The sequence below is a fragment of the Papaver somniferum genome, chromosome 3, assembly GCF_003573695.1.
Source record: "Papaver somniferum cultivar HN1 chromosome 3, ASM357369v1, whole genome shotgun sequence".
Classification (NCBI taxonomy): Eukaryota; Viridiplantae; Streptophyta; class Magnoliopsida; order Ranunculales; family Papaveraceae; genus Papaver; species Papaver somniferum.
In genome coordinates this window covers 112,033,936-112,058,589 of record NC_039360.1, presented here as the reverse complement: position 1 = coordinate 112,058,589, position 24,654 = coordinate 112,033,936, and the positions used below count along the sequence as shown (strand labels likewise).

Sequence of the window (24,654 nt, the reverse complement as noted above, 5' to 3'; positions counted from 1 at the left end):
CCTTTAGGGGTTAGGAAACACCTAGGCGTAACTTTTTCTGTAAACCAAAAGAAAAAGATAAAAAAAAATGAACCTCCGATATGTTTAGACATCCTGGTCGTATAACATTTTTATGATAAGGAGTCCGAGCCGTAAATCTGACATTAAATCAGAAATATTTTTTACGACTGGATTTTCAACAGTAATTCTGAAAATTCCAAAACCAACAGTCTTATACGTACTCAAGGCTAGGTCGATATAGCCATTTCCTGAACGTAAGTTCCTAAAAAAAAATCTAGAACATCCTATTAGCTAGTTTTTAAATTTTTGAAAAATAGATCAGTTAGAAGACTAATTTATATGTCATTGAAGAACAATATAATCGTTCAACCACTCATTTAAATTTGAAATAAGTCCATCTCCATATAACCACTCATCCCAAATCAAAATGACACCTCATACATCAATAATCTCCACTAAAACCGCTACGATCTCTATGCAATATACTCAAAAATGGATAAACCCAACTATACTTTTTATGAAGACTTATCTCTTTGCAAAAAAATTGTACTATGTTATCCAAAGAGGGGGAATAACGAAAGCAGTGTGGTTTAGTAAGTGTTAGTTATTGGAGAAATATTTTTGACCATTTTTTGTGGTGAATCAGGTCACCCTAATAACCGTGATGGAGTTGAATTGTATCTTCGGTTTGGAGACATTCGCAAAAAAGTTGAAGAATATATGGCTTTACTTCGTATTTGAAAGCAACTTCAGCTTAGAGGTGAAACTTATGTTGAAGTCCTAGCTCAAGCTAGGAAGGAACTAAGAAATGGAAAGGTTCAGATTTCAACTACGAAGCTCATTTCTCCATCATCAAGTATTTCTTAATATATTTTAAGGGATGTTATTAAATCCAAATTTGTAACGGATCTAATAAGATGTAACGGGTTGTAATGTGTTTAATTAATGAAAGTATTTTTACTTTTCAATCGTAGTATTTATGTCGAAATACTAAATATTTGAATATACATATTCAATTACAGATGTGAAATTTGCTTTCTAAACCTGTTAACCCAGCCGTAATACAGATTCAGGTGATTCTGGCCATAATTACAGATAGAAGTTCTTCGCTTCCCATCCATTAAGCTGTTTTACGGTTCGGAGTTCATCAATTACCAGCCATAATCCTTTATTTACGGCTTGGGGATTCAATTTCAAACCGTAAACCGAGCTCACGGTAAAAAAATAACATAATTTTTTTCTCGATTTTGAATCAACAAAATTGATATTGGGAGTTAAATATAAGGTTTTCCTGAGTAATTTCAACGATATGTTCCATCATTTTCTTCCAAGGTTTTCAAAAAAAAGTTCACCAAAATCATCCTTCTCTTTAAATCAAAAAAGTAAGAAAAGAAAATCTAAGCGATATATTAAGCATAATTAATTTAGTTAATCACTATAATTATCCCTAATCAAATCGAGGATAAATTAGGTATTATTGAAAATAATAGGATAAAGGGTTATGTCATTTACTACTTCATGACCCCTTTTGTTCTTTAGTCAGCCCTAAAACCCACCCGATACAGCCCAATAATAGGATTCTAGAATATATCTTTACGATAGAAAAATGAAAAGACTAAAAATTAAAAATAAATTTTATTAATTAATTACGTAGACGTAGAAAAATGATATAAACATGAATAGAGTTTTAATTTCTAGCAGTGACTGATTTTCGTTTTTCCTGTAGAATTTATTTTCCACCCTTATCATCAGGGGCAAAGCCAGTTTGAGCACACCCATGCTTTAAGCTGGCACCAAAGCCCATTTTAGCCATTTTAACCTAGTTTTTGGAAACTCTAGCCATTTTGCGCCCCCTCAATCTACCACCTTTGTGTAACCTGCTCACCCATCTCATGAAACCTGGCTCCATCCCTATATTTCATCAGATGTTCATGTGTCAAACATTCATTTCCACCTTATATCCACCAGTACCAACACGATTGATGAAGGGTCTGAATTGGTAGACGAAACAATCTGACAAACCTTAGAGCAGTTTCTATGGATTCCACGAACTTGTAGTTTGTTCATTTTGCTTCCACTATGGAATCAATAAACATGAAAAACGGATGGGCAAACCAACAAATTTGAGGAGTTGAATGAGGCAGTAGAACAAACGCGCGTTTGATGGAAAACCGTGAAGAAAAAACGTTGGCGTGTGATGTTTGACCTCCCCTTGATTTTCTCTCTCCAAAGCTCGTTTATTATTTTTAGGTTTTATTTTTTATTATTTGTTTTATACAAAAGCTCTTTTCTTTTTTGTTATTTTTGTGAAACTTAAAAATAAAGGATCATACAAAACTTTGGTTGGTAACCTAGCAACAAGCTAGCTTCAACACCTTTTTTGAATAGCAATACCTAATCTATGAAAATAAAACTACCCAAAGCACTACTAGCGTCGTGCTAACTAGACAATTCCTCATACGCTTAAAAAAACACAAAGTATCTCACCGAGTTCCCCTAAGGTAGAGAAACCTAGAATACCCAGACTGTAGCCATGTGAAACACACTTGTCCAAGTATTTAGTACGTTTACGCGAAACAACACTAGAAATAGCTTTTCCTGGGACAAAAAAGCGAATACCTTCACCAGTGAAGGGCGAACTCTTATTAGTTTATATTAATAAAATCACTAATGGGGCCCAACTCTTATTAGTTTATATTAATAAAATCACTAGTGTGACCCTAAAATATCAGATTTGTTCATTTTGCCTTGGTTTCCCATAGTGGAAAAACATGTTTGTTCATCCACGTGCCTCAACAAAAATTCTTTTTTGTTGATTGCCATAGGAATTGCCCTTACCAGTGTTGTAGATCGGTTTGGTAGAAGTCTGGTGATCTAAGAAATAATTTAGCCTCATTTATAAATTGGGGATGTAGCTCAAATGGTAGAGTGCTCGCTTTGCATGCGAGAGGTACAGTGTTCGATACCCTGCATCTTCATTTTATTAACTTTATGGACGATTTCCTGTTTTGTTCTTCATATTTTTAATACCATATGTCCTACTATTATTCATTTTATTAACTTTATGGACGATTTCATGTTTTGTTCTTCATATTTTTAATACCATATGTCCTACTATTAGATGACCTAGTTGAAGTTTGAACAATTCTTAAGGCAAGGAATGAAATGAGTGTTTTTAAGTATTTTTTACAACTATACCCTTATGAATAATAAATTGTAAAATTTAGAAATCATTTATCTTTCAAACTATACCATAGATTTTCGTAAACTTTGTACCGTTGGAAATCATTTTAAAACACCTATGTAACGAATATAAACATGAATATCAAATTATACATATTTCTTATGATAACGATAATCAATCACAAGGATAATTTTAGAAATATCCTCTTGTTTAATGAGATAGGTCATCTAATAGTGGGACAAGTTTTTAAACCAAATAGGTCATCTAATAATGGGACGGAGGGAGTATTATTTTATTATTATTATTATTTATTTTTTTGTATTTGTAATTTCCCTTTCCTATTACAGTAAAAACTCCATATATTAATAAACTCTATATATTAATAAAAAATCATAGTCCCAACATGGGCCAGTTATAAATAGTAATAACCTCCACATTTTAATATTAATAGATTTTTTTAGTCCCGTTATAGGGAATTTACCTCCATATATTAATATAATTGACATTATATTGGGAATTTATAGATCTTGTTACATCAAAATATAAGGTAAAATAAAATACTTATATATTGTTGTTTTATACAAGGATGTAACTTGTTGAATTGTCATCGCATCTTTTAATTTGAGGATGTGTAAGATCTTATTACTATTGACAAATTCTTGTTGAAGCCAAAACATTTCCAACTTTTTGAGCATGTTTAAAGCTTTTTGGAAGGAAGCTTTTAGTATCTCCGTACTATCATCATCAGGATTATCTCCCTACACTTCTTATATAATTACATCGATAATTTATTGTTCGGTTAAAACAAATTCATTACAATTCTATTAATAACGGATATCTTTGATGTGTCCCAAAACATGCTTTTCAATTCGTTTCAAAAATATCTTTTACATACATTGAGTGGCTAGAAAAGTATCGAAAAATTCTTAAAGGTCTTATAAGTTCATACATAGATATATGTATTTGTGTATTGAGACTGCAAATATAATACAAATTATTCAATATCATTTATATATTTTGAATTAGCAAAAAAATTTATTTGTTTTGGTATACCTCCTTATTAATAAATAATATGATTTCAGGTGAATTTCCTCAGTTATGGTTAAAAGCTGAACAAAGATTTCTTCTTAGAGCTTCTGGCCCCACCGGGGTATATTTCAGCCAATAGAATCGTCATGTTATTTCACACCACTGAAACTTACACTACCGAATCTATTTTACAATTTACGAATATCATACCTAAAAAAACAGACAGATTACGAATACCCTGATCTCTCTTTTATCGCCTCCTCTTCTCTTTGTTGTGATTCTCCATGTTTAATCCATATTACCCTAATTGATATTCTCTCTTTTACCGCCTCCTTTTATTTCTGTTTTGATTCTTGGTTCTCCCTGTTTAATTCATATTATCTCTTGTTGATTTTTTTTAGATTGTTTTTTGTTTCTTGATGTTTTTCCAGGGGGTTAGTCCTCGAGTGATTTTTTGGGAGTTGAGTGTATTTTAAATCTCAGGAATTTTGAGAGATTTTGAGAGAGTGTAGGGAGTTTGAGAGAGTTTGGTGTTTTTGAGTTCAGGGAGTTTGGGGGAGGGAGAGAGTTTATTAGAGGGGGTTTGGGGGAGTTTGAGAGAGTTCACTCCTAACTCATTCTCTTTTAAGAAACAATAAACCCTCATTTGCAAATAACATTGATCTTTAATCAAAAGAAAAAAAATAAATGAAAATGATCATATCTCTGTATCAATAGTATGTTATTTTGTGCAACGAGATAAATTTTTTTCCCTTCAATTTAACGGTCTCCATTCAATTCTAACTCCCTTTGTTCACTAAGATTTTTCCACATTTTCATGTTGAAGTTTTTACTAACTGTCCACCGAGAGCGACCAAATGTGTCACGTATTGTGATGGAATTAAAATTTGGTTCAAAATCTTTTCTCCGAGCTATAGCATTTATTGAATCTTATTTATTTCTAAAATTAGGGTTCTTATTTGGGGTGGTTCAGGGAGTAGTGGTTGGTTATAGGTGGTGATGGTAGTGGTGAGAAAATAGTTTTGACGGTGGTTGCAGAAGTGGTAATGTAATTCAACTCAGGAAGCGCTAATTGTGAAGACTTCTACATTTTTTTTTGCTGGTGCATCTTACGGGATATGTAGATCTAAACAAATCTATATATCCACACGTTTTCATGGACTCTAGATCACTATCCTAATATTTTTATAGAAATGTTTCACCGTATCATAATGGCCATCATCTGACAATCATTTCATCATGTTGGGAACAACATTTTTGTTGGTGAGATTTGAGAAATCCGTATGATTTGAAAAGAAAGATTTTGAACCAAATTTGGTTGTGAGACCAAAATACACTAAAATCTCTACTCTTTTGAGAGATTTGTTGTGAGACCAAAATACACTAAAAACTCCTTCGAACTCCCCAAAGCAACCAACTCCCTAGTATTGTAGGGTTTTATGACTAACAAGGAGTTCAAGAGCTTTTTTTAAACTCTCCAGCGACTAACAGGTGTTTTCTAGGGAGTTTAGGAGACTCCTCTAAACTCCCCCACGACTAACGGGGATTTGGAGAGACTCCCTCAAACTCCCTCAGGACTAACGGGAGAAAACCCAAATACATTAAAATCTCTCGAACTCTCCCACAACTAACCCCTGTTCATATATATATATTCCAGGTGATAATACATGGACCTGCAAGAATCAAGATACGGATTTAATTTTCGGTTGCTGCTCTCCTTCGGTTTTTTCTTTGTTATTTTTTCACTGCTGTTTATTGTTTTTTTTTTTACTGATGTCAATTTATCTTTTTGGTTCCTAGCCCTAATCTTCACACGACATTAACAAATCAAGTAAAGTCACAGGTAAAATCAGTAAATCACCATACGGACGTCATCTCTATTTGTTTAAATATTTCTTATTTTCTACTATATGATTGCCGATGGTACAATCTAATAAGACAATCATTCGCATAGTACAATCTAATAAGACAATCATTCGCATAAACCGAGTGATGATTTAGTAATGCACCCCGGAGATTTTGACCCAAGGTTAGTTTTTTGATCCCCTTTAAATTATAGTTTCCTTCTCTTTTGCTATCATCATCATCATCTTCTTTTAGAAGTGCTAGGGGAAATTAAAGTGATATTATGTAATTGTAGATTGTAGGGTTTTCCCCTGATCTTCTTCGTATGTTCAATCTCTTTTAGCTTTATTCAAACTGTTGATATGTCTGCTTTATTTTGTTTTTTCTATTTTACTTCCAGCTTGCAGGTGGTTTTAGATTCATGTGAGCCGGATTCCGTATCTTACTTCTTCAATTGATTGTTTGGTTGTAGGGTCTCTTGCATTTTGGTAATGTGGAAACTCCAGTTCCAAGCTCAAGCTCTATGTGGCGCTAATTTTGTCTTGCATTTGGATTTTCTTTATTACTGCGGGTAACTCATAAGTTGTCTTTGCAGACAGAGTATTGCCGAAGTAATAATTCCTCATCCATCATAATAGTATTTTCTTTCAGGAGGGAGCTTTGTGTTAAACTTTTGAATGCAGAAGAAGGTATACAAACATCGTCGGCAACTCTCTTCTATTTGATATTCTTTCAGTACATACTTAAGGTGTGAGTTGTGATAAGACTATAGAAATTAGAAAGGCACCACAGTAAGTGCTCTATTCTATAAGTAATTTAAGTTTTTGGATGATACGGTGATATTCATTGCTTAAATCCTTTATCACATATCTTAAGAGTTAGTGGTGAGAAAATTCCGTTGCGTTAATGCTTGATGCGTTACAACATCATGAGAGAAACACATGTGTGGTCAGTATCTCTCGGTTTTCTTTATTTGGTACACAATATTTTTTTAATTGGAATATGAGAAGACTCTAATGCATCAGTGCATTCACTTCACAGACATATGTAAGCTTAAGAATTCGATTTGATTAATGATTGGTGCGGTTAGAATGCATCACTTTACAAACATATGTAAGCTTAAGAACTCAATTTGACTAATGATTGGTGCAGTTGGACGTTATGACATGGTTGCATGGTTAGGATGTCAAACAACGTTCTTACTTATGAAGCGAGATTAGATTCTCGGATCATAGGTGATATCTTCCATGTTGAAAATCACACAGTCGCTTCCCAAGGTATTTTCTTAAAGAATTTGGAAAATCATTGTTGTTCACTGGCACATGACATTGATTTCTTGATCATACTAATGTTTCTTCTTTTCTTATTTGATTTGATATCCATCATCTTCAGTGGATAATGGGTAACTATGTGATGCATAGCGTTTAATAATCTTCACAAGTACATGGAATTACTGTTACATTATTACTCTTCTCTAATTTTTTCTTAATTTTTCCCTGTTCTGTTTGTTGCTTTTTTTTTTAGCTTTGAAAGTATTGGGACACTAGAAATAACAATTCATAGTAATGGACTAATGGAGTTGATATCATTTGTAATTGCAGGAAATGACGAGAAGGAGGACACAGACATAAGCAATAGTAAACCGAAATCTTTACGCTCTTTCCAGAATAGGGACCGGCGGACCACATGGCCACTTCTCATACTAATACGAATGGCTTTGGTATTGTGTGTTGATTTTAATCTTTTCATTTTAGTGGTACTGTTAGTGATTGGCCATTGATGGGTTAGAATTGAGTGTCCAAATAATGTTATCTAGATTACAAGTTGGGAGCACCGATGATACAAGGGAATTGGCGAAATGGGAAGATCATAAGGAGGTCTAATGGTGAACCGAAGAGAACCTATATCATCGATTGATTCACTTAGATCTATAAAATGCTAAAATATGTTTGACAAGATTCTCTACACACTGTAATACATTAGTTGCATCATTGTATCAAAATGTTCAATGGTTTCAGTATAGTGAATCAAATAGACTTGCATATCAGTGACGGGCTCGATGTCGGAGAAGATGAAAATGACAATTCTTATGAAAGTCATGACAAAAAGTAATTCATGTCACTACTTGTTTTGTTTTTTTTTTTACTTAATTTGCCTATTTTTGGTTCTTTTGTTTTTTTAAGTTTTCATGATTTAAATCTTGCATCCCATAAAAATCACAAGCTCCAAAATTTACTCTTTCTCTCTACAAATATTTAGACCTGTGCAAGCACGGGAACAACAACTAGTATTAATAAACTCCATATATTAATAATTTGATAAAATACCATGACTATTAATATATTGAGTTTTTACTGCATTTTCATGCATGTATTACATCCCCCACTTGTTTGGCGGCCCCTGCACATTCGGTCACCATTATAACCACAGGGAACATCACCCTATGATCATCTTGCGCGTCGAAGGGTCAAAAATCAAGCATAAAAATAGAATGAGTTTGTAATCAGCGAACCATACAATTCTTTACCAAAGAAGAAAAGCAAAAGTGACAAAAAGATAGTGCCAAAATATATAAGTTTGAAGGGAACCAAATTTCAACCATCAAGATTCGAAATGCTTTCGCAATGTTGATATCTTGTTCTTGTACGAGCCTTCAACATCTACCCGCCTTGACTTGCCCTTACCAAGCCTAGTTTTTGCCTAACCCCAGATACATTTATACATATTTCTCGGACAAATTTTTTTCCTGCCTAGAATTGGATTCCTTGTAGCTTAACAAAACACTCTTGAACTAATACACGTACTTTCTAATAAGTAGTTGTGAGTGGAATACTTGTGTTTAGGGTTGCACTTTGGAAGGTTAGTAAAAAGTAAGAATTTAGAGAAGAATACAGTTTATCGCGAGAAGCAGAGAGTGTGTGTGATCACATGCCCTTAACCCCACATTTTCAATAAAAAAAGTACATTGTCACATGGAGAGGAGAGGAGGTCCCCTACCCACTTAGAAGGTTTTTGTATTGTCCTAGCTCATCTTCTCTTCCTTTGACCACAGAAGAGAAAAGGAGAAACCATCGAGAGAAAAGGGAGACGAGAGGGCTGTCATTCTCTCAATGTCGCTCTCTCTGTCTCTAATATGGATAAGAAGTAAGAACTGGTCATCTACAAACGAACCCATGCCAGTATAAGTGAAAAAGACTTGCCCAAGTCCTTGATTAGTAATGTTTATGGTGCATTTCTTACACTCCTGCTCACTCCTTTTAGAGATGGTTTATCATGTGATTTGACTATTATCAGTTCATATTGATAAGAAATCCAAACAAATGAAAGATAACAACCATCTCTTCTTATCAAAAAAGTGTCCGAACTTGGAGTATTTCATGATAAATCTGTAAAGAAAACATGATTTCTTTAAGACATGAAACTATCCCAATAATTTCTACATTTTGAATATTGATGGTGAAACTGATAACAATTGCCCCAATAATGTTGATCATCACTACTAAAAGAAGCAATGAAGAGAACTAACCCCTAACAATAATAAACTTACAGACCACAACGTGAAATTTTTAGTATCTCGTTCATCCAAAGACTATTTTACTCTTTACCAATTACAAACTCATCATCAGAATCAACCTCTTAAACAGAAAAATTTGCAGACCACACCATGTGGAAAATTTTGATTCAAGATTTTCTGCTATCCAGTGATCACCACTCAGTAGTATAGGTCGAATCCCCCCCAATGTAACCAAGCAGTGCGATAATGGTTCAACATTAGTATAGTACATAGAATGCAGATTTTGCATTTGTACCACAGCGTTTCACAGGACAAGGGACAGCCCTCTTCTTCCCTTTCTTTCTTCTTTGACATCCCAATCTTTGGATACATTCACCTATTCTTCCCACTGCCAAGGGTAAGTTCTAGATCCTCGACGCCCATTTCATGAATTTTCTCTCCTTCCCATGGCTTCACTCTTCCGTTCTCAAACTCAAACTCTGGTCCACCCACGGCATCCTGTGAAAAATTCTGCTGAAGAACAGGCTTCATGAGATTAAATGTAGGAGAGGATGGAGCAGCCATTGGAGCAACTGTCTGAAAACTGACCCATCGGCCCGAATCAACTGTTGAAGCATCCGACTCATCACACTCAGGAATCGTTGCAGGAGTAAAATGGTGACGCCTAGTTGGACTCGCAGGAGCTGAAGCAGCAAATAGAGGATGTCGGAAAGAAGCCATGGAACTATTAGTTAATGTTTCCCAATCACGTTTAAGATTAGGAGTTCTTGATGAAGTTGGGGATGAAAGAGGGGGAGTTACAGGGGCACTATTAGATATTCTAAGTGGGGGTAAATTGGAAGGAATTGAAGCAAGATTCCGAAGAAAAGGCAAGAGATACGAAGACGGGTTAGCATCAAACCGAGAAGGGCTAGGAAATGAAGAGGAAGTAGGACTAGCATGGTAAGAAGGGACTGGACTTTGGAAAGCTGAAGATGATGGACTTGGTTGATATGATGAACATGGACTAATGTTTGTTGAAGTTCCTGCCATATTATCATTTTGCGGTGGTGGTTTACATCCCTGTGAAACAGTTAAAGATACTATGTTAATGAATTTTTCTTTTTTTTTTTCATTCAATTCATTAAATAGATAAAACAAGATCCATGTGAAGTAGTTCAAGGTAGCATTTACGGAAGACGATATAAATCGGCTACGTAAATAAATATAGCTAAAACGAGATCCCCTTTCTATTATTAATCAATCATAGAGATTTAAATTGAACTTTCAGATTTGAGATTGAGAACTAAATCAAGAAATGTAACTGAAACACCTAAATTCATCTCTGATTAGTCTTATTTTTACTCTTAAGAAACCTAAAACAGAATCTCTACATAGCAAATCTGGATTCATCAAGCCATTTTAGTATCAAGAACGAATCAGTAAAAAGAAAAGAGAAAAATGAAATATACCTTGCGGTAAGTAGTGCCATCTTCTTCAACCATCCAACCAGCTTCAGAACAAAGAGCTTTTAAGACTTCGTTATTATCACAGTGTTTAGGAAGTTTGTAATTACCCATAGCTCTTAAACCAGCATAGATCTTAGCAGCTATGGCTCTTCTTCTTCTTTCTCTTCTTTTATTATTTTCTCTTTCTTTCCAAGTTGGTAATCTCCCGGATGATGAACCACCGGATGTCATTTTTCCTGCTAATACCGCCACTGTGTTAATCTTTCTCTATCTGCTATTGATCTTATTCCTCTCCTTCTCTGTCAAAAAAACACCCTTCTCCCTCTGACTCTCTACTCAGCTTCTCTTCTCCTCCTCCTCCTCCTCCTCTCTCTCTCTCTCTCTCTCTCTCTCTCCTCTCTGAAAAGAGAGCTTCTTTCTGATTCACGAGGAGTATGCTTTCTCTCTCTCTCTTTGTTGGAACTGCGAATACTAAGATTCTCTCTTCAGCTGAAAAATAACTAAAGACGTAAATATGGTACTCGCCTTGGGGTATTAAGGGGTTTATGTTCATTTGAACCGTTTATCCTTTCAAACACCGGAACAAAGTTATTCCTCGGATCAAATTTCGTAATTGGAGAAAGCTATTTCGTGGTCCGGTAAACATGTTCTCCCGGGTGGCTAAAATCTCTTGTGTCGACTCTAGAGCATGTGAGGTTTTTAGTTCTCATAAAGTAATACTCCCTCCGTCATAAACCCTCCGTCCTAGTTTATTTATTAAAATTTGGGATTTTTTTTTGTCCTAAATTACTTGTTAAGTTTCATATTTTTCCACTTTTTATTCTAATTTACCCTTCGTTGGAATCATGTCATATTATTGAGAATTGTGTAATTCTATTTCCTATACATAAAACTGATATTATTTAAAATTAAAGAAAAGAAAAGTTTTTACAAGAAACTTGTTGGTAGCCGCGCAACAAGTTGTGTCACAACCCCTTTTTGGATGCCTAAATCTAATCTAATAAAAAGAAAATTGCGAACTTTAACATTAGCATCATGTCTAGCTACGTAATTTTTCAATCTCAACAAAAACTCTATAATTTCAAAACAAAGCTCACCTAAGGTAGTAAAAGCCAAGGTAGCAAAACTATACCCATTGACTCTACATACATCAAGGTATTTACATCTTTTACGTTCAACGACTTTAAACAAAGCAAGACCCGGTGTGAAAGCGTCTACGCCAACCCCAGCGAAAGGAGAAACTCCCGTCACATCCAAACAAGAATCTCGGCCCTCCTCCCAATTGTAGACAAGAATGTCCGCTGGTCTGGAATCACCACCTTCACGAGATAAGAAACCCAAAGGCGCTTCAACTTTAGCGTGCACACTTGTCCTATAACAAATATCCACAAGTGTGACGAACAAAATCATGTCGAACTTGACTCCAACTTCATTTGCACAATGCAATGCATGGTCACCATATACATCCATAGCCTTGTTACAACACAAACAAATATTTTCTTTTCAGCAAATATGGGAATACCAAGTCTATAGTTAAGAATATCACAAAACTGACGCGGCCCTAATGGTAGCTCAAGGAATGAGACCTAAAAACTACAACCTATGTTTTACCTACAAGTATACAGGGTCTTGATGAAGATAGAATGTAAATAGAGGTTTGTCCACAGGGACTTGGAGGATTTGCTAAAGTTTTTTAAATTTCTAAAGTTATCTGAATTCAAAAGAAGGTACTAAGGTTTTTGATTCCACTACTTGACCCTAGGCTAAGGAAATTATGATGCAATGTATGTCTTGTTCTTTCATGAAAGACTACAATGAGGATTCTACTAACTATCCTAACCAAATTACCCCTAGCATCAGTTGTCTTTAATCAGCACAACTAATCACAGGCATTTAGCTTCTCTAGCTAGTTTAGCTTAAGGCAATCTCTCTAGTGGATTGAATTCTTGGCCAAAGACCTAGCTCCACTCCTAGTATCAGCTGTCTTCTAACAGCACAGGTGATCACAAGCAGGTATCCCAAATGGTTAAGCATTCATCCTAAGGCAATTCAGCTCAATAAAGAACATACAAATACATTAACATTCCTAACATATGATCAAGAGCTTCCTCTAAACCCTAGCAAGTGAATTTGAACATGGACATGCTTGTAATCATGATACTAACAGGTATAAACATGCTCCACATTACACAGCATACAATTCACATTCAACCTTTATGCATAAGAGAGATTCAACATGGATGAATTGAAAATGAATTTCGAAATTAATATTGAACTGCAAATATTGCTCACTGGCTAGCCCAGAGATCCCGAATTTTACAACCCCTAACACCCTTTTATAGTTACAACAAAAAAATTCCAAAATCCCCAAATCAGTGAAATTAGGGTTTTACAAAAAATCCTTACCTAATCTCTGAAAACGATTGATAGCTCTCACCCATGCTTCCTTGTCGTCTGCTGATGCTACCCATGCCTTCGATTTATCCTCTAACCTTACCTATTTCATCAACTCCTAACCTAGGGTTCCTGTGAGATGAAACGATTAGGAGGTGATGTAATAAGTGGCTAGAAAAGTAGGTCTTGGTTGTTAGAAGTGATGATGGCTCGAGTGGTGGTGGTTGAGTGATTTGGGGGGAGAAGATGGTGGTGATTGAGTGATTTGGGGGAGAAGATGGTGGTGATGGAGACAGCGTCGCTGTTGCAGAAGAGGGGAAGAAGGAGATGGCTCGATGGGTTTTGGCTAGGGTGTGTTTGTTTTGGGTATAGGGTTAGGTTGTTCGAGTGTGAGGCGGGTACAACAAATCTTGATGTCTTGCGAAGCTGAGCCATGGGATAATATCTTCTGGGACGGATCTAACGGCGAGATGGAGACAGATCATGAGCGACCGTTGGATGACTGATACAACGAAACTGACGGCTCAAGATGGAGTTAGGTGCTGTAGTGTTAGACAGGAGCTTCAGACTTTGATGTAATGGCGATGCTGCGACCGTAGGATGCTGAGATGATCCAATCTGACGGCTAGAAAGGGAAACGGGTATGGATATAGGAAATGGACTTGGGTGAGGGTTTTGGGCATTGGGTATGCCAAGCCCATATCTTCTTTAAGAACAATTCTTCCTCTTCAAGCCCACTTCTAGCCTTTTGGTCTTGTGCACAACATTCTTCGCGGCTTCCTTGTGTAATTCCTCCCGGCTTTTCACTACTTTTCTGCTCTTTTCGCTCCGCTATTCATCCAAACTTTATTTATTACCTAAAAATGCAAAATTAATTAATAAAAATATTTATTCTTGAAAACAATGAAAATACAGAATATGGGATAAAATGTAGAATTAATGCACAAAAGATGAGTTAAATTCCAAGAAAAATATATAGAAATATGCACTTTTTAGCACTCATCAAATACCCCCAAACCTGAATTTTACTTGTCCTCAAGTAAAACAAAACTAAGGAAATCCTACCTCTCTCGAATGCATTTAGCGTATGCACTAAGCCTTTTAAACCACTAAGTGTCCCTAGTGGACGAGTGAAGTCTCGTGAAGGTTTTCTTAGAACGTACCTACAAAGTTCTAGGCCAAAATATAAGCTCATATTCCATCAAATGTGACATGTGCAAGACAGTTTAAGCTCACAGCAAAATGGAGATGTCAATCTAGCTATCTAAGGCACAATCCTAGCACTGATAACAAATAAAGACATGTGATAAGAGTGTAAAGTGTATCTACACATGTGTAAAGAAAGATCGGATGTTATGACTACTAATCACCAAGAGATAGTTTCTCAGGCTAAGAACTGAGGTCGAAATCTAGCTAGCTGTCCGGACTTTACGAGAATTGTGAATGAGTTGGAGGTATTTCACAATTACTCGCGTTGTACATCAATGGCATACACCCTTCCTTGCTTATTACAATAAAACAAAAGATGACTCTTTACATGACTCTTATTTACATTGACTACTCTCTTTTATTTTTGGATAAGAGAGAACTATTTTCTTTACATGACACAAATGGAATTTGAATACTTGATTTTTTTTTATTTTTTTTTATTTTTTTATTTTTTTTTTTTTTTGGAACAAGGAAACACTTTTGATACAAAAGGAAAAAGAAACAAAAAATTACATGACACTTCGCAAGAGGTAGCCCTTTTTGATGCACCCAGTTAAATTCGATGGTTGTTTTTCTTAATGTAACCTCCACCTTCTATCCCAACCAACCAAAGAACAAGCTAGTCAAGTTTCGTTCAGTATTCTAAAGTGATTGGCAACTAAAACTTCCGATAGAACACCTCAAGGATGAGGCTATACATGTATTGGTAGATCGTGCGCGTGCAAGTTTCATATCACTATGTGAATTGTGCTAGAATCAGGGGTGCCTAAATATCTAGACTAAGACTCCTAAAAATTACATATTTGCACAAGAGTCAACATTTCAAGGTAAATGAGCTCCATTTTTATGATTTTTTTAATTTTTTAATTTTTTATTTTGATTTTTCATTTTTTCAAAAAGAGGGAGGAGTTTTGTTTTCAATTATAGCATGTTATAAGGGTATATACTGATTATCACCCCTAAACCTAAATTAAACAGTGTCCTCAATGTTTAAATAGTGCAAAAGAAAGAACTGTACAGAAAAGGAAAAAAATAAAATGGAATGTTCAACCTGGTTTATGTACAAGGGTGGACCAATCAGGCCGCATAGACGGGATCCTCCAGATCGGTTGCCTCAATGTCAGGCGGAAGTGGTTCAAGGAACGGTTTCAATCGCTGCCCATTCACTTTGAAAATGTTCTTGTTGGAGACATCTTCAAGTTCCACAGCTCCATGAGGGAATACCGTGCGTACTAGGAACGGGACGGTCCATCGGGACCGCAATTTTCCTGGAAAAAGATGCAGCCGAGAGTCGTATGACAAAACTTTCTGACCCGGTGTGAATGACTTGCGCAGAATACGCTTATCATGAAACAACTTCATCTTTTGCTTATACAGCTTGGCACTATCATAAGCCTCGTTCCTCAATTCTTCTAACTCATTGAGTTGAAGTTTCCGTTGTGCACCCGCCTTGTCGAGAGAAAAGTTAAGTTTCTTGATAGCCCAGTAAGCTCGATGTTCTAATTCCACAGGAATATGACATGGCTTTCCATACACTAGACGATAAGGGGACATGCCAATTGGTGTCTTATAAGCTGTTCTATAGGCCCACAAAGCATCATTCAATCTCAATGACCAATCTTTCCTTGACAGGTTGACCGTCTTCTCCAGAATGTGCTTAATTTCCCTATTAGAAACTTCTACTTGTCCGCTTGTCTGAGGGTGGTACGGAGTTGCAACCTTGTGGGTTATGCCATACTTGCGTACTAAAGACTCAAAGTACTTGTTACAGAAATGCGAACCACCGTCACTGATTATAGCTCTAGGGGTACCAAAACGTGAAAATATGTTCTCCTTCAGAAATGAGAGTACCACCTTGTGGTCATTCGTCTTGGTTGCAACAGCTTCAACCCACTTCGAAACGTAATCAACAACAACTAGGATGTATAATTTTCCTTCAGAAATAGGAAATGGACCCATAAAGTCAATCCCCCACACGTCAAATAGCTCGACGATCAAAATCGGATTCAACGGCATCATGTTTCTCCTTGAGATACTTCCTAGTTTCTGACAGCGTTCACAAGCAATACAATACTCATGGCAGTCTCTAAACAGCGATGGCCAGTAAAACCCACACTGCAGGATCTTTGCAGCGGTCTTCTTGGCACTGAAATGCCCTCCACATGCTTGGTCATGACAGAAAGATATCACATCTTTCTGTTCCATGTCGGGTACACATCTCCTAATGATTTGGTCTCGGCAGTACTTAAACAAATATGGGTCGTCCCAAAGGAAATGTTTAACTTCAGCCAAGAACTTGGAGCGGTCTTGTCTCGACCAATGTGAGGGCATTCTACCTGTAGCAAGGTAGTTAACAATGTCGGCAAACCAAGGAAGGTTTGACACATACATCAATTGTTCATCAGGGAATGATTCTCTAATCAGGTCAGATTCATCAATAGACTCACTAGTTAATCGGGACAAGTGATCAGCAACCACATTCTCACAACCTTTCTTATCACGGATTTCGATGTCGAATTCCTGTAATAAGAGTATCCATCGAATAAGGCGAGCTTTAGCATCCTTCTTAGAAAGAAGATACTTCAAAGCCGCATGGTCAGTGTATATGATGATCTTAGATCCTATCAAATAAGATCTAAACTTGTCTAATGCAAATACCACGGCAAGTAACTCGTTCTAGGTAGTCGAATAGTTGAGTTGAGCATCATTAAGAGTTTTACTAGCATAGTATATCACATATGGTAGTCTATCAACACGCTGTCCTAAAACAGCACCAACGGCATAATCAGAGGCATCACACATGAGTTCGAACGGTAGTTCCCAGTTGGGTGGTTGGACAATAGGAGCTGAGGTGAGGAGAGTCTTGAGTTCTTCCCACGCCTTCACACAAGCAGCATCGAAGTTAAAGACAACATCTTTGGCAAGTAGATTACACAAAGGTCTTGAGATTTGGCTAAAGTTTTTGATGAATCGCCGGTAGAACCCAGCGTGACCTAAAAATGATCGAATACCCTTCACAGAGTGGGGTTGTGGTAAATGTTGAATGAGGTCGACTTTAGCTTTATCTACTTCAATTCCTTTTTCCGAAACGATGTGTCCTAGAACTATGCCGGAGTTTACCATGAAGTGGCATTTTTCCCAGTTTAAAATCAGATTCTTTTGCTTACATCTAGACAACACAAGGACCAGATGGTCCAAACATTCATCAAAAGAGGAACCAAACACAGATAAATCATCCATAAAGATCTCGAGAAAACTATCTATCATGTCTGAAAAAAATGCTCATCATGCAACGCTGAGAAGTGGCAGGTGCATTACACAGCCCGAAGGGCATACGTCTAAAAGCAAATGTCCCAAATGGACATGTAAATGTAGTTTTTTCCTGATCTTCCGGTGCAATGTGAATTTGGTAATAACCGGAAAAGCCATCTAGAAAACAGTAGTGACTTTGTCCAGACACACGTTCTAGCATTTGGTCTATGAAGGGAAGGGGGAAGTGATCTTTTCTTGTTACTGTGTTCAACTTCCTGTAGTCGATACATACTCGCCATCCTGTGGTTGTACGTGAAGGGACTAACTCATTCTTTTCGTTCCGAACTACAGTAATGCCTGACTTCTTAGGCACAACTTGAATGGGACTAACCCATTTACTATCTGAAATCGGATATATGATACCCGCATCAAGTAGCTTCAAGATCTCACTCTTAACAACGTCTCTCATGTTAGGATTAAGTCTCCTTTGCATTTCCCTAGATGGTTTGGCATTTTCTTCAAGAAATGTGATGCATGCAAATGGTGGGACTTATCCCTTTGAGATCTGAGATGGTCCATCCTAAGGCTTCTTTCTGCTCCTTAAGTACTTCTAAAAGCTTGTTTTCCTGTTCTATGTTTAATCGTGAAGAAATGATAACAGGTAAAGTATCAGAAGGACCTAGAAATGCATACTTCAAAGTATCATGTAATGGTTTCAATTCCTGTTTGGCCTTAGGAGACTCATCCGAAGATATAACAAACTTCTCAGAAAGTGGGAGTTGTTCCACTGTATTCTGCCATTTAGTGATGTCCATTTGAGGTACAGATTCGAGCAAAGATTGGACTTCACCAATGTATTCATCATCATACAACTCCAAGTTAACATCTTCCAAACATGCTTGCAAGGGATCTTTTGACATAATGCCAGTCAATGAATCTTGTATCAAACTCTCAATCATATTGACCTCATGTACATCCTCATCATCAAGATTCACATGCTGTTGACTAACATTAAACACATTCAGCTCTACAGTCATGTTTCCAAAAGACAGCTTCAACACTCCATTACGACAATTGATGATCGCATTAGACGTCACCAAGAAAGGACGTCCTAAAATGACAGGAATGTGACTATCAGGGTTTTGTACAGGTTGAGTGTCTAAGACAATAAAGTCTACAGGAAAGTAGAACTTATCAACCTTAATCAAAACATCCTCAATTACACCTCGAGGGACTTTGACGGATCGGTCTGCCAATTGGAGAGTTATGGGTGTTGGCTTCAATTCTCCAAGACCTAACTGCGCATAAACAGAATATGGCAGGAGGTTCACACTTGCACCTAGATCTAATAAAGATTTATTGACCATGTGGTTTCCTATAGTGCAAGAAATTGTTGGACAACCTGGGTCCCTAAACTTAGGTGGAGTTTTGTTCAGAATGATGGAACTCACCTGTTCAGATAAGAAAGCACGTTTGTGCACATTAATCTTGCGCTTTTGAGTGCACAAGTCTTTGAGGAATTTGGCATATGCAGGGATTTGCTTAATTGCCTCAAGAAAAGGAATGTTGATGTTGACTCTTTTGAACAGTTCTAACATCTCATTGTAGTGGGTGCTTATCTGTTGGCGAACTAACCTCTGAGGATATGGAGCAACATGAGCATTAGGAGTTAGAAGGATATTCACAACAGTGGGATTGTCGGCTTCGCTAATGTGCTCAGGCTCCTTTTCTAAGTTGGAGGTGTTCTTTGGTGGTGCAGGCAATGATATGTTTGGCTCAGATTCATTTGATTGTGGTATGCCTACATTGTTCTCAACAATCTTACCACTTCGGAGAGTGGTGATGGAATGGACTTGATCGGGTGAGGTTTCATTGCAAGATGATGTGCCTGCTTGAAATATCCTCTTTGGATTTTGTTGGGGCTGGCTAGGAAGTTTACCCTTTTCTATTGTATTCAGTGCATCGCAAATTTGACCCATCTGTAGTTCTAGAGCGGAGACTCGTTGATCAGTTGCTTTCTCATTTTTCATCAGATGTTGGGTCAACTGATTGATACTCTCTTCGATGCTAGACAATTTCTTGTCAGCAGTGTATTGAGGGTACGACTGCTGTTGAGGATTTTTAGGGTATTGATAGCCTTGATTGTTTTGATAGCTTTGAGTGGGTTGAGATGGTCCTCCTTGAATGGGTCCTTTAGACCATGAAAAATTGGGGTGGTTCCTCCGACCTGGGTTGTGGGTCTGTGAACAAGGGTTATGCTCTTGTTTTTGAAACATAGCATGTGCCTGTTCTAGCCTAGATTCTTGGAATGCATGCATTTCCGGACAATCACTGACCTGATGGTCAGAACCGTTACATATATCACAGATAGCCATTTCGACATGTTCACAGAAAGCAGTGGTAGAAGGTTTTACGTTTTTCTGAAGTTCTAACGCTTCTATTCTTCTTGCTAGTGCTGCCATTTTTGCATTTCCTTCAAAATCAGACTCAATTCTATGGACCTTATCTACAGGTGTAGTCTTTCTAGGTTCACGAATGGACTCCCATTGTTGAGTTTTTTCAGCAACTTCAATTAGGAAAGCCCACGAGTCATCAGCACTTTTATCTGTGAAAAGTCCATTACACATAGACTCTACAATTGTTCGGGTGGAGACATCTAAACCTTCATACAAAATTTGCACAAGTCTCCATTTTTCAAAACCATGATGGGGACACTTAAGCAACAATTCATTGAATCTCTCAAGATATCTAGCTAAGGTTTCACCTTCTAATTGTACAAAGCTGTTCAGACTTTGACGAATTGTCGCAGTCTTGTGATTAGGGAAGAACTTTTTGAAAAACTCTTTTGTGAGGTTGTCCCATGTCCTAATTGACTGTGGATGTAAGGCATACAGCCATGACTTGGCCTTTTCCTTCAAAGAGAAAGGGAATAGTCTCAATTTTAGGGTTTCATCAGACATCTGAGTGAAACGTATAGTTCCACAAATCTCCTCGAATTCTCTCACGTGATGGTAAGGGTTTTCGTTTTCAATTCCTCTAAACACGGGAAGCATTTGTATTGTGCTCGATTTTAGCTCATAATGACCAGTAGCTTCTGGTAAAACAATGCACGAGGGTTGGCTTGTCCTTGTGGGGTACATGTAATCCTTGAGGCTACGGGGTTCTTCCATTATCTCAGGTTGGTCCGGTGTGTTTTCCTCAGAAGATGTGGGTATGTCAATTGGGTCTATTGGATTGACTCTAATTAGTCGGTTTGATTGGTCTCTAAAGGTCACAACCATATCCTAATAAGATCATTGATCGATGAAATAACATCTAACAAGCCCACAGTCAATGAAAAAAAAACGACCTAAAATTTGGTTTGAAAGGGTTAGAAACTTTGGTTTAAAATGGGTTTAGAAATTTTTTGGATTAATTGGGACAAAGCCCAACCAACTAAAAGGCTTTTGGTTCTTGGGTTCTTTGAAGAATTTTGGTGAGAAAAATCTTAACTCACGGCCCAACAGATTTTGTTGCCTCTAAGCCCAACAGAATTGTTTTTGTAAGGTTAGGAGCCCAATGGATGGGATATAAACCTATAGTCCAAATTAAAGTGCAAGCCCACAAAAGAAAAGAAAAAAAATAACAAACAAATAATTACAAGCCCATAAAAGAAAGAGAAAAAGAAAAAGAAAAATAAAAATTATTACAAGCCCAAATAGAAAATAAAGAAAAAGAAAAACTAAAATTATTACAAGCCCAGATATAAATACTTAAATACAAACCCAAAGAAATTTAATGAGGCCCAGTTGGGTTAGCTCATGGGTTAGGCTTACTTGATTTTTGGAGGGAAGCCCAAATTTGGGCTTTTTATCCCTTTTTGTTGCACTAGCCCAGTTGGGCTTGGATCTTCCTTTGCAACCTTAATCAACAGCTCAGCAGAATTGCACCAGCAGCAAGCAGGAGGGAGCAGCAACAACAGCAACAGCAGCTTCACAGCAACAGCAGCAGCTGCTAAACAGCAGCAGCAACAGCAGGAACTTCAGCTCCACTGCAGTTCAAACAGCAACAGCAGCTTGGCAGCAGCTTTGGCTCCACAAAGCTAACAGCAACAGCAGCTGCAATAACAGTCAGTGCAAGGTAGTGCAAGGCAATGCTCTTAGTGAAGCGAGAACAAGAGCAATGCAAGAGCAGGAGCAAACAAGGAAGTTGCAGGTCAGGAACAAGCAAGATTAGCAAGAAAGAAAAAAAAGAGAATAAGGAAAACAGAAAACAAGCAAACCGCTACCGAGTCCCCGGCAGCGGCGCCAAAAACTTGGTAGCTCAAGGAATGAGACATAAAAACTACAACCTATGTTTTACCTACAAGTATACAGGGTCTTGATGAAGATAGAATGTAAATAGAGGTTTGTCCACAGGGACTTGGAGGATTTGCTAAAGTTTTCTAAATTTCTAAAGTTATCTGAATTCAAAAGAAGGTACTAAGGTTTTTGATTCCACTACTTGACCCTAGGCTAAGGAAATTATGATGCAATGTATGTCTTGTTCTTTCATGAAAGACTACAATGAGGATTCTACTAACTATCCTAACCAAATTACCCCTAGCATCAGTTGTCTTTAATCAGCACAACTAATCACAGGCATTTAGCTTCTCTAGCTAGTTTAGCTTAAGGCAATCTCTCTAGTGGATTGAATTCTTGGCCAAAGACCTAGCTCCACTCCTAGTATCAGCTGTCTTCTAACAGCACAGGTGATCACAAGCAGGTAACCCAAATGGTTAAGCATTCATCCTAAGGCAATTCAGCTCAATAAAGAACATACAAATACATTAACATTCCTAGCATATGATCAAGAGCTTCCTCTAAACCCTAGCAAGTGAATTAGAACATGGACATGCTTGTAATCATGATACTAACAGGTATAAACATGCTCCACATTACACAGCATACAATTCACATTCAACCTTTATGCATAAGAGAGATTCAACATGGATGAATTGAAAATGAATTTCGAAATTAATATTGAACTGCAAATATTGCTCACTGGCTAGCCCAGAGATCCCGAATTTTACAACCCCTAACACCCTTTTATAGTTACAACAAAAAAAATTCCAAAATCCCCAAATCAGTGAAATTAGGGTTTTACAAAAAATCCTTACCTAATCTCTGAAAACGATTGATAGCTCTCACCCATGCTTCCTTGTCGTCTGCTGATGCTACCCATGCCTTCGATTTATCCTCTAACCTTACCTATTTCATCAACTCCTAACCTAGGATTCCTGTGAGATGAAACGATTAGGAGGTGATGTAATAAGTGGCTAGAAAAGTAGGTCTTGGTTGTTAGAAGTGATGATGGCTCGAGTGGTGGTGGTTGAGTGATTTGGGGGGAGAAGATGGTGGTGATGGAGACAGCGTCGCTGTTGCAGAAGAGGGGAAGAAGGAGATGGCTCGATGGGTTTTGGCTAGGGTGTGTTTGTTTTGGGTATAGGGTTAGGTTGTTCGAGTGTGAGGCGGGTACAACAAATCTTGATGTCTTGCGAAGCTGAGCCGTGGGATAATATCTTCTGGGACGGATCTAACGGCGAGATGGAGACAGATCATGAGCGACCGTTGGATGCCTGATACAACGAAACTGACGGCTCAAGATGGAGTTAGGTGCTGTAGTGTTAGACAGGAGCTTCAGACTTTGATGTAATGGCGATGCTGCGACCGTAGGATGCTGAGATGATCCAATCTGACGGCTAGAAAGGGAAACGGGTATGGATATAGGAAATGGACTTGGGTGAGGGTTTTGGGCATTGGGTATGCCAAGCCCATATCTTCTTTAAGAACAATTCTTCCTCTTCAAGCCCACTTCTAGCCTTTTGGTCTTGTGCACATCATTCTTCGCGGCTTCCTTGTGTAATTCCTCCCGGCTTTTCACTACTTTTCTTCTCTTTTCGCTCCGCTATTCATCCAAACTTTATTTATTACCTAAAAATGCAAAATTAATTAATAAAAATATTTATTCTTGAAAACAATGAAAATACAGAATATGGGATAAAATGTAGAATTAATGCACAAAAGATGAGTTAAATGCCAAGAAAAATATATAGAAATATGCACTTTTTAGCACTCATCAAATACCCCCAAACCTGAATTTTACTTGTCCTCAAGTAAAACAAAACTAAGGAAATCCTACCTATACCACTGTCGCTGGTCTCTCGAATGCATTTAGCGTATGTACTAAGCCTTTTAAACCACTAAGTGTCTCTAGTGGACGAGTGAAGTCTCGTGAAGGTTTGCTTAGAACGTACCTACAAAGTTCTAGGCCAAAATATAAGCTCATATTCCATCAAATGTGACATGTGCAAGACAGTTTAAGCTCACAACAAAATGGAGATGTCAATCTAGCTATCTAAGGCACAATCCTAGCACTGATAACAAATAAAGACATGTGATAAGAGTGTAAAGTGTATCTACACATGTGTAAAGAAAGATCGGATGTTATGACTACTAATCACCAAGAGATAGTTTCTCAGGCTAAGAACTGAGGTCGAAATCTAGCTAGCTGTCCGGACTTTACGAGAATTGTGAATGAGTTGGAGGTATTTCACAATTACTCGCGCTGTACATCAATGGCATACACCCTTCCTTGCTTATTACAATAAAACAAAAGATGACTCTTTACATGACTCATTACATGACTCTTATTTACATTGACTACTCTCTTTTATTTTTGGATAAGAGAGAACTATTTTCTTTACATGACACAAATGGAATTTGAATACTTGATGATTTTTTTTTTTTTTTTTTTTTTTT

General features: G+C 37.2%; 1 protein-coding gene and 1 non-coding gene across 3 annotated transcripts in view; one reads left to right on the top strand and one right to left on the bottom strand.

Annotated features, from left to right (window-relative positions):
- The first annotated feature begins 2,905 nt into the window (after positions 1-2,905).
- TRNAA-UGC lies at positions 2,906-2,978 on the top strand. Its single transcript has one exon. It is a non-coding gene; the product is annotated as a tRNA-Ala (tRNA).
- Positions 2,979-9,480: 6,502 nt separating this feature from the next.
- LOC113357078 (protein BZR1 homolog 1-like) overlaps positions 9,481-24,654 on the bottom strand; it is a 25,295-nt gene continuing 10,121 nt past the window's right edge. Inside the window, exons 1-2 of one of the 2 annotated variants that reach the window (XM_026600345.1) lie at positions 11,024-11,488; positions 9,481-10,634 (exon numbers count right to left, since the gene is read on the bottom strand). In XM_026600345.1, the coding sequence (XP_026456130.1) occupies positions 9,945-10,634; positions 11,024-11,251 (918 nt within the window). In that variant the 5' untranslated portion in view covers positions 11,252-11,488 and the 3' untranslated portion in view covers positions 9,481-9,944. Of the gene's footprint in view, positions 10,635-11,023; positions 11,489-24,654 lie in introns of those variants that run through there. The other variant, XM_026600346.1, reaches the window with a different exon arrangement.